At 36.3% G+C, this 11389-nt stretch overlaps 1 protein-coding gene and 1 long non-coding RNA gene across 2 annotated transcripts; one reads left to right on the forward strand and one right to left on the reverse strand.

Moving 5' to 3' along the window:
• Positions 1-575: 575 nt before the first annotated feature.
• On the reverse strand, positions 576-10279 carry LOC120091646 (UDP-URONIC ACID TRANSPORTER 1). The gene is made up of 4 exons (XM_039049748.2): positions 9377-10279; positions 8186-8289; positions 7395-7623; positions 576-950 (listed from the first exon to the last, which is right to left on the reverse strand). Exons 1-4 carry the CDS (start codon positions 9818-9820, stop codon positions 804-806), a joined length of 924 nt encoding a protein of 307 aa, XP_038905676.2. The 5' UTR covers positions 9821-10279; the 3' UTR covers positions 576-803.
• LOC120091647 (uncharacterized) lies at positions 1553-3379 on the forward strand. The gene is made up of 2 exons (XR_005485766.2): positions 1553-1757; positions 2829-3379. It is a non-coding gene; the product is annotated as an uncharacterized LOC120091647 (long non-coding RNA).
• Positions 10280-11389: the final 1110 nt, after the last annotated feature.

Consider the following 11389-nt stretch of genomic DNA (forward strand, 5'->3'; position numbering starts at 1 on the left):
TTAAACATGTTTTGTCCACATTGACATGTTTCATAAAAATATTACAAGATCACCCAACATAGAATTATTTTAAGTCGAACACACTAAATGACGTTAAAAGGTAAAAACATGTTAATATGAATATTTCTCAGTAAAGTATACAAATTTTGAAGCCACCAAAATGATATTTGCACCATTTTCCTGCTTAAGAATTTCTATTGACATACCTTAGATTTACAATTTTAGAAAATATTTTTAAAAATAACAAAAATGAAAAATTATAAAAAATATACTTTTTCACTGACTATCGCTAATCAATAATATAGTCTATCACCAATAAACTTTGAAAACTGAATCTACATTTTTATATATCTACAATATTTTTTATTGGGTTATATTTATTTATTTATTTATTTTTTTTTGAGTGGTTACTATATTTGCAACTGCCTTTGAAATTTAGTTAAAAAAAGAGAAAGAGTAGACAGATTTTAGACAAAAGGTGGGAATGAAAAGTAAGATGGGGTTTCAATCCCATGCAACAAACAGCTTTCTACAGAGATCAATCAAATCTGAACTATATATTCTTCATGATGGAGTGATGAAAATTCAGCTTACTTGATAATGAACAAGGGACAATATCTTCTACAAAAGATAACGTGGAACACAAATGAATAGAACAAAAAGAATTATTACTCAACCGTCTTTCCTATGATTCTAATTAACAATCTCCAACTCTTCTTCACATTTTTCTGATCATCACAAAATAAGAACATATCATCTTCAAGGTGATGATTCCATACCTCGCTTTCTCCATACACATTCAATTATCTATACCTCCGCTTCGCTTCTCCATATGCAACGACTCCGAGAACTGTTATTGTGTAACCACCAATTCCGATGACTGTGACAGGGTTTCTAAATAGAAGAATGGAGATAACAACCGCGACTGCTCCTTTTGCATTCCCCAACACCTGATAAGAAAGGATTTTTTTGGAAGAAGATTATGAGAATGAACAACTGTTAAAACTTCATAAAGAATTCTCAACAGATTGCAGCAGTTAGAAACGCATCTCTCATGGAAAGCTTCTCATTCAAACTGATTTATGGCTTTGAAATGAATAGTGTTACATGCTAACGGGTATCAAGGAATGTGATGTAGGTTCATTGAATTTGGAATACTAATTTTATTTCAAATTATTTATGGAAACCCGGTAAAAAATAAAAAAGAGATGCAGTTTTTATTTATGTTGGTTTTTAAATTCTTTTCAATTCCATGTAGTATACACATTTAACATTAAGTTCTCCTTTTTATTAACTAAAAATAATTATCTATGTTTGAATCACATCATATCTTTAAAATTACATGCGTTATAAGCACATTTAAAATTTAACTAGATTTCAATTGTGTTGTCAAAATGCGAAAAACTATATAAGAAAATATAGGTAGAAGCAGTTTTGACCAATTATTTTCTTTAAAGTAAAACACATTCGATAATTCTACGTGTCCTTATCCTATCTAGCTAAAATTGACTAGTTGAAGAATTAAAACTACACAGAAAACTAAAATGAGTGCATCATGCCAAAGGCTTTGGCCGGCAGTAGAGTGTAGATTTGGGTTTGTATATCTAGTGCTATTTTCTCCATTATTATCAAAGGCAAACTTAAAAGGGAGAGCTCTTACAGGTATTCAATAATGGAACCCAATATCACCATTCTATTTCATTATTGTTGCAAATTACAAAAATATTAAGACTTGAAAAAGGGCTTCAATCAAGGAGGTAAGTCTCTTTATCAATCATCCATGACATTGTTATTTTGTTAAAAGGAAATTAGGGTTTATGACTAATTATTAATTTCCATTATTATTTTCCTTTTTGGGTCTTTTCCATTTATGTATTTTCCTTTAGTAGTTTATTAATGTCTATTTATTCACCTTGTAAAAGGTTGATTATGTACTTTGATTTATTCAATAATATACAAAATCAACATGGTATCAGAGCATTAGATTTTGTCTCATTAAACCTTAGCCGCTAAAGTCCTGTCCGTTCTCCGACGGAGGCAGACCAGTTGCCCATTAGGGTTTTAGTATAGTTATTCCGCACCATCTCCCTGCTTGCGCCAATCAGAAGTTCTCACCAACAGATCAGATCTGTAGATCTGTAGTCCTTTGCTGTCGCAAAGGCTGCTGTTGTCCGTTTCAAATCCTGCCATCGATTGCCAGTGGTTTTTTGTTCGTTCAGATCTGCACTGCTCTCAAAACCAATCTCAGATCTGCTGCATGCCTTCAACTAGGCCAATTTGATTGCATTTTCCCTTGCTCCGTCGCCTGTCGCGTGCATTCAGGTCTGCCGCCCACTCAACCAGTCTAGATTTATCACACGTTCACTCAGCTCCAATTGTCCATATCACTGACCACATCCATCGCCACCATGCTCAGAGCCCAACCGTGCACCTTCGGCCCAATCGCACGCGGGTGTTTCCTCTCAGCCCAAATCCCTCTATTCCAGTTTGCTTCAGTTTCGCCGTGGGTTTCTCAAATCATCGTGTGGGTCTCTGCCGTACGAAAGGTTTCACGAAACATTGGTTTAGTTAGTGAAGTAATTCACTCAAATCAGTTTGTTAGACCAATTTCTTTTCAGTTAGTATTTGGTTCAGTTTATTTGGTTTGGTTTAATTTAGTAAGACAAGGCAAGATTTGGTTTGGTTCAAGCCCAGTTCGATTTAATTAGCCAAGTTTTGGTTCAGTTTTATTCCTTGGCTCATTTGATTTGGTTTATTTGATTGTTTGGTTCACTTTGCATCTGTGGATTTATGTGTCTAACCCAGAAGTTTGTTTCCGTTCTTCGTAGGTTTATGTTTCCAGCCTACTTTGTGGTTCAGGTAACTCAGCTGGTTAGAGCAAGGGGCTGAAAATCCTTGTGTTCTTTGAAACTCGTTGAACGAGAAATATCTGTTCTTTCCAACATTTGATCCTTAATTGACCTAGGAGTTGTTCCCGGGTATACTAAAAAAAAAGGTTTTTATACATCCCAACCCCATCCCTTGGAAAGAACAAGCCAGTCCAGTCGTCAGCTCATCTTGCTAAGGATGTTGACACTGACGCGAGGGGCTAACAAGTCATTCTTCGGGGGTTTCTATTTCCATCCCAGATCTGCTGATTTATTTCAGAAGTTTTCTTCATAAACTCAAGTTGTTCGTCATTCTACCACCTTGAGTTTGAGAGAGGGTATTAGAAGGAAATCGGGGTTTATTACTAATTATTATTTTCCATTACTATTTTCCTTTTTGAGTGTTTTCCATTTATGTATTTCCCTTTAGTGGTTTATTGATTTCTATTTATTCACCTTGTAAAAGGTTGATTATGTAATCTGATTTATTCAATAATATACAGAATTAACAATTTTCTCCCCTCTTAAAAGCAGTAAATAAACAATGTATTGAAACACTATCCCTATCTTTGAGGAAGCATTCGGTCCCAATATCAATTATGTGGCAAACCCAAATAATTGTGTATCAAATGTTGTGAGGACTCACATCGAACAACCCGCTTTAAAATCTGGCCTAGCAAAAGGCTTCCTTTAATGACACAATCCACATTGACTCTTCTTGTTGGGCTCCTATATTATTCAGAGAACTGACAACGAGCTCCCAAACGGAAAACTTTTTATATGAAAAGGACGGCACCTCACTCTTATAGATGCTATCCTCTCCAATCTCTCCATCCATGATCTCTCTCCAATGCTTTGAAGAAGCTTTTTACAGACTTCCTTGGGGAAGGAATCAACAAAAGAAACCATATGACATCGATAAAACCAGCTAAGTAGAAAGCATGTCCCCTCCGGGAAAAAGGGAGATCATCCTTCATCGTCTTGTGACTGCTTGATATGCACAAATGCTGAACTAAAACTCTCCCATAATAAACAACAAACTAGTGGTAAAAGCAGCAGAGCTAAAATGATTAAGATCCTCTCTACTCAATTCCTACACAGAACAGAACACGCAAAGTTGAGCCAAAGACATAAGAGAATACTTTCTGTAGAACGTCAATGGCATTAATCCTTCCTAAGGCAACCAACCAAGCAAAGAATTGAATGAGAAGAAACAAGTATGGAAAAAAGTAAAAAGCGGAGTCAATCAAAAGAAATAAAGAGTTAGAAGAGAGATCCAGATGGCCTAGTAGGCCATAAATGTTGGTCTATCTCTATATACCAAAGAAAGAATGATAGAACAATCCGCTGAAGTAAAGACAAACGGAAGCTAACTCCTTAATCTCTCCTTCAAGGAAAGGCTAGATTGAAAATCAACGGAGGTTGTTTCTCCCTACAAACAAAAGACCAAAAGTCTTTTGATGAGAGCAAAGAACAGAGAAGCACAAAGGGGAACTCTAAATGAAGCCAAGAAATTCTCTCAGAACTAGACTCTACCTATATTTCCCGTAGAAAAGGTGATAGATGAGCAGAATCCCAAAGGAAGAGAGGGATCATTTTCCACAAGTTCCAAAAGGTGCTCTTAGAAACTAAGCGACAATTTTGGTTATTGGAACGAAACACATACTTACAGTAACTCCCACAAAACTTGAAGTTGATGTTCTGATGACCAGAACTAATTGAAGAGGAGGCCCATGTTTTTGCTGCCCGAATTTCCTATACACAGACCACCATCCACGAGTTTCGACACCATGCTCCAATTTGCTAAATGAGAGTACGAGATCCACCTCCCTCCTCGACCTTGGAATCTTAATTTTTTCTATTTTACCTTAATTGACCTAGGAATCTTGAGAATAGATGAACCCTCTTTTTGGATTTTAAGGTCCCTAAAGATGATTTCCTGGAATCTTGGAATCCCTGATCCTAGAAATGATTTCCTGTTTTTGGATACTTAGGTCCCTAAACATCTTCCCATTCTATTTTTCCAGCTTCAGTTTGAGGGACTTAGGTTTTATCATAAATCTAATACTCTCCCACCTTTCTTCAATACCCTCTAACCATCCACCTCCCAAAGAAGATTTACAGGAGGGCGAACATTAGTCGGATTCATTCTACTAAAAAGAGCCTTTGATAGAAAAGCAAAAGAAAGAAGAGGTGGCATCCCAAGGTTTTACAAAAGGTAGTAAAGGATCTCCTACAGAACCATGCTCCTTCTCATGCCCATTTGTCAACATCCAAAAAAAGCTTCTACATTGTCTTTTTGATGAACCACTTTTATTGAGGAAAAAAAGTGAAGGAATACAAGGGCATCACAAAGAAAAAAAACATTAAGCCCAAAAAAATGGGGATTCTCACTAAAGAAAGGGAGTTCAATCGAGCCAAATAAAACCAAAAGTATAATTAAAATGAGAAATTTATAATGACATCCAAAGAGAAACATAGAACCTAGCAAGGGACCAAACTTTCATAAAAGCTTCTACATTCTTCCACTCTGCAGTTTATGATCGAGTTTTTTTTATTTTGTTAGAGATTTTAACTTACATGTTTGTGTTTGATATGAATCAATAGGAAGGGGGTTGGATGCCTTGCAGGCACTATTGATTGGACTGTTGGCAACAACACTTTTGAGTGCCCCTTAATAAGTCTATTCATGAATAGTCCTACTAAAGTTTATATGAATGTTGTCTACACAATATCAAATATCTAAAAATAACCCAAGTCAAGGTATCTTCTTTGAAAAGAATACTAAAAGTATTGGATTATTTTCTAATGTTGATTGGGTAGGATCTATTAACGTATTGAAGATCCACTTTTGGCTATTGTACATATGTTTGAGGCAACCTCATAATTTACCAAAGCAAAAAAAAATCAATTGTTTTGCAAAGCAAATGTGAAGGAATGTCATCAGCATGAGTTTTAATGGATTTGAAGATTCCTACAGAGAATACCATAAGATGATATGTGAAAATTAAGCTGCCACAAACTTTGCAAGAAATTCTGTCCACCACACAAAGCAAGTTGAGATTGGCAGATGTTTATCAATGAAAAAGTTGTCAAAGGAGTAATCCCACTGTCATTCATCAAAACTCCTCCAAGTTTGTAAGCTTTGATAATTTCACCAAAGCTCTTTCCAGAGTCAAATAGGAAATGAAGAAAAAAAACCTTGTTATCAAACAAAATCTACACAAATCCCTAGTTAACAATCTTTTTTTTTGATATCCGTGAGTGTCCGGACCAACTTACGTGCACTTCGACTAACCTCATGGGATATCCAGTCTGTCCTACAACATTTGGGTGTCAAGGAAACTCGTAGGATATTAAATCCTAGGCAGGTGGTCCGCCATAGATTGAACGCATAACCTCTTAGCACTTTATCAAGGGGATGTTCTCTTATTTACCACTAGGCAAATCCCTAGTTAATAATCTGTAGAAGATCCATGCAAATCCTCAAAATTATTTAACTCCTTCCTGGCTAGAGATACCAAAGGAGGCATTGATGTGAATATTTTTAGTAGGTGGGCATTCTTACAATGTTTTAGTTTTTCATAATTTGAGGATGAAACTTTTATCTCATATTGTAACTTTTCAAATATCAATGATAGTTTTGTTTTCTTCTAAAAAATTGAACAAAAATAATAATGATAACAATAATGTGGATCTGTAATTTCTCAGGTTGAGGGGATGTCCTTTTTCACTATTTGCAACTTTTCAAACATCAACGACGCACCCAAAACAGAAGGAAAAAGTGTCTAAGCTTCCTTTCTTAAAAAAGTAAAAATTGAAGTTTTGGAGAATAGAATCTTTAATAATTCTATGGAAGCGATCCTTCTCGCAACATATTGATGAGATTTTTCCAGCAAGTCACTATATCTTCTGAGTTTTTCGGTCTAATATTTTTTGATTCGCAGAAAAAAAAAATCATCTGACAAGTTTAAAGGCTATAGTCTGTCATCCTTTATGTCACTCTTCTTGGAGATAAGACATCTATAAGTTCCAGTCAAGTTTAGGTTTCCCCACTCAAAGTACTGTTTTGTTTGATTAGACTCCTTTTCTTTAGTGCGGTTCTCTTTTTGTAGGCTTGGTTTTTTGAATGTCCTTGTATTCTTTCGTTCTTTTTTATGAAAATGGTTGTTTTATTAAAAAAAAAGAAAAGTGTTTCCTAAAAACCCTTTAATATCATCCTTAACAATGGCCCAACTCTAATGGAGAAAGGATTACAGAAAAAAACACACCCATACAACGAACCTTGTCCCTGTTCTTCCCAAAAAACCACCTCTCTAATCTCTTACAATAAAAGTCGTTTCTAATTTTTTCCTTTTGAAGAAAGGAAAAACGAACATAAAATTAAGAAGTGGCATGATCAATCAAATTCAATGAGATCTCTTCATGGATTTCTGGGAGAACTGATGTAATGAAAACTAAGTAATATGGGCTTATGGATATCCTTGAACCAAATAACAAGAGAAGAAGATCAAGAAGATATCTTACTTGAAGTGTCAGTGCGCTGGTATGTTTAGTAACCAAGAAATTCAACAGATTTGCAGAATAAGCCATAACTGAATTCAATAAAAGAAGAAGCCACATGAATCTATGGTCCCTTCCAAGTGCTAAGGTAACATCCCAAACATTTGGTTCCATAATAAGTGCTACAGGTAACAAGGCCAGAACTGCAATTGGGGACATATAGAGCAGCAAATTCATTGAGTTCAACTTTTCCCTGCCAACAATCAACAGACAATAAGCATATAATTTTGTCACTTAGAAAGTGAAGAAACAGCTAGATGAACTGACGAAGGTGACAAAGTTCTGCAGAAGAAGGAGCAGAAACTTTATGATGCAACAAAAGCAACGTCCATAAGGATGGAGGATGTAGGCCTCTTAGGACATGGGCTTTGTTATACACAGAGAAAAATTTATCCCATCCTACGTATGAATTTGTAGCATTTAAATGATAACTATGAACATAGAATACTAAACTAATAAACACACAAACTACTCAAGGAAACATATTGGTCTATAACATCAATTGCACGTCAGTGTTTCACATTTTTCATTTTTTCTTACTTATGAGTCAACTCCATGCAAGCTTGACTCTTGCACATTAACATGTTCCTCGAGAAAAAAGTAAGATCAATCTAATTTAATTATCAAACGTGGGAGGGGGATTCTTCAAAGATTTGAATTCTTATATGGTATTTCTATGAAATTGGGGGAATAGTTTGACAATAGAAAATTTATCGAGAGGAAAAAGAAAGGTAGTTTCTGACAATTACAATTACCCTTCAGAAGACAATAGGATACCCTGAAGAACAGACTTGAATGCCCTTGCAGCAGTTGCACTGATGCACATAATAAATCCAAACAAGTGAAAACCCGGCTCACCCTGCCATCACCCATAGAAAGTCTTACGACTCCATAAAGAAAATAGAACAAAAATACATTATTATAATATAAGCATGTAAAAAAAAATCAATTTATTTGTAGGAACAGTATTCTGAATAGAACGCTCAAATGCGAACTACTACAGTCAAACAGGTAAAGGCTTTGTCTCAGCAATCTGCTAGTTTGAAGGCTGATCCTCTATTCTTCTCTAATAAACCCCATAAACTATCCCCCTCAAGGTCACAAACACACTGAACAGGCTAATTTGAGCCTGCCCTGATAAACGTTAACTTTGATATGTTTATAACTAATGATTCATAAATGGCCTATTTGAAAGTGGAAGACAATATCATAGCTTGAACCAATCAATGAGTACTGATGGCATTTAAGATTTGGGATCCCATTCCTAAATATTGAAATTATTCCGTGCAGCAAATAATATGAGGCTTTGCATCCAGCATTATATTAGTACATATGCAATATCCAGCATTATATTAATCCATAAATAATATGGATAGGGACAACCTTGAAAACAACAATGGAGAAGTAGCTGAGAATGGCGCAGGCGGACATATGGTACATTGTGAGGAAGATTGGGAATCTGAAGCCATAATTGGAGAGCAAAAACTTGTTCAAAAGAAGAACACCAATGTTAGATGAATACCAAAAGATTACAAGGGATAATAATACCAGAAGAACACCAATGTTAGATGAACAGCAAATAATATGACCCTTGTAATCTTTTGGTATTCATCTAACATTGGTGTTCTTCTTTTGAACAAGTTTTTGCTCTCCAATTATGGCTTCAGATTCCCAATCTTCCTCACAATGTGCCATATGTCCGCCTGCGCCATTCTCAGCTACTTCTCCATTGTTGTTTTCAAGGTTGTCCCTATCCATATTATTTGTACAAAGAGTTTTTTCTTTGCCTATTTGATGATCCTCACAATGTGGAAGACAATATCCAGCATTATATTAATCCATAAAGGAATCTTAATATTTCTTTGTACATATGCAACCAAAAGATGCACAAAATAGATAAACACAAAAGAGAATTAGAAGTAGTCCAAGAAAAAACTCAAACATACCCCACTGGCGATGACAACCCCAGCAACAACAGGAACAAGAGCAGCATAAGTGACCCAAGCCTCCCTCTTAAGGGTCATCAAATAGGCAAAGAGAGCGGTGAAAAACGGCGTCGTCGCACCGACCGCTTGATTGAAGGATACAGCAAGGTAGCGAAGGGAAACATTGCCACCGACGACAGAGCCACAAAAAACAAGGCTGAGCGTGGCGATTTTAAGGAATTGGGACCTGGACTTAAGCATCTGGATAGGGACAACCTTGAAAACAACAATGGAGAAGTAGCTGAGAATGGCGCAGGCGGACATATGGCACATTGTGAGGAAGATTGGGAATCTGAAGCCAAAATTGGAGAGCAAAAACTTGTTCAAAAGAAGAACACCAATGTTAGATGAATACCAAAAGATTACAAGGGATAATACGAAAAGGGTCTGCTGATTGGAGGCCATTTGTATTGGGCTTTCTTCAATTTCTAATTTGATTATGGATTGTGGTTCAAAGGGTGGGTGGATTTGGAAGGGAAGCTCTCAACTGAGCTGCAATGGGATCAAAGGCATTTCCCTTTTGGGATCTCTGAGGGAAGGAAAAAGAAAAGAAAAGAAAAAGGGTAATCTCTAATCTCTACAGAATCGTTGCGAGCGAGTATGGGGGAAGTTTGCTGGTGATGGAAAAAACTGAAAACAGAGAAAATTTCTGTTGTCTGTTTGTCCGACATGTGTCAAATTAAAAGAAAAAATTGGTATTATTCGATCCATGAAGCCATGAAGATGAATGATGAAATGAAACAAAGAAATTTGTGTAATTTTATATAACAATAGCAATAGTTGTTTGTAGTCTTCAATAAATACAAAATACAGATTGATCTGGGAAGAAGAATAACTCAATTTCTGTCGGTGGAGAAATAGCCTTCCTTTCCTCACCGATCATATCATTCCTTTTAAGTTTAAATCAAGAGCGTGAATTTGGATCATGAACCTTTTGATTTTCAATAGTTGAATTAAGTTTAGATGGTGAAAAATTTTAAATAAATGAATAATAAACCTTTTGAGAATCCCACATTACTAAAATTTACATTGAAAACCTCCTTTGTATATCCCTTATTGAGTTATAGATTTAGGCCCTAAGGGTACCCATGTTTTAGAGGTAATTGACAAAAATGTCCTATTTAGAGTTTTGCAATTAGATCCCTTTTAAAAACATTATTTTTTTTTTATCTAACAATTACTGTAATGCCCTTAAACATTTCAAAAGTCACAAATCCTCCCTCCCACACCTACCCGTTTGGCCTTCCTTCTATTTCCTCACTCAGTTTCGACTACATGTCAGATTTTCCTGCCATCTTCCTTTTCATTTGAAGATTATTTTGGATTTTTTATCTAATCAGGTATAGATCTTCATTTTTTTTCACTCAATGTTAGTTTATCTTAGATGCTATAAAATGTTTGCTTTAAATCTATGTTAGATCTATGTTGAATGCTAATTTTTTTCCTTAGAACATCATGGTTGCCGTTTTCTGAATAATTTGCTGGCCTAAAATTAACTTTTTTTCCAAAAAAGTTGGGCCATTTTTAACGAAAATCGGTCTCTACCTAGTTGGGCTTCATACAAGGGTGACCGGGTATGTGACCGGGCGGGGCTAATGGTAAGATGAGGGCGGAGGGGGGAGGGGATAATTGGCGCCCAACATTAGACCAGCCGGTGCGACATGAGATTTGACCGATCACTATGGGTGTAAGGGAGGGGTACCCGATCAGGCTTCATACGAGAGTGACCGGGTACGTGACCAGGCGGGGCTAATGAAAAGACGAGATTGGAGAGAGACTGGGAAAAGATGAGGCAAGATTGGGCGTCCGACCGAAACTAGGAAGAGGCAGGACAAGGAAGGGGTTGGACTGTGTGGAAATGGGGAAGAATGCCACTGTTTTTTGGCCCGGGTGTCGAGACCAGGCCAAAAAACAGAAAAACGGGCGTCGAGTGAGAAGAGACAGGATTGGGAAGGGGACTGGGCGCCCGACCGG

The sequence above is a fragment of the Benincasa hispida genome, chromosome 11 (assembly GCF_027475165.1).
Source record: "Benincasa hispida cultivar pf3 chromosome 11, pf3_genome.v1.1, whole genome shotgun sequence".
NCBI classification, from domain to species: Eukaryota; Viridiplantae; Streptophyta; class Magnoliopsida; order Cucurbitales; family Cucurbitaceae; genus Benincasa; species Benincasa hispida.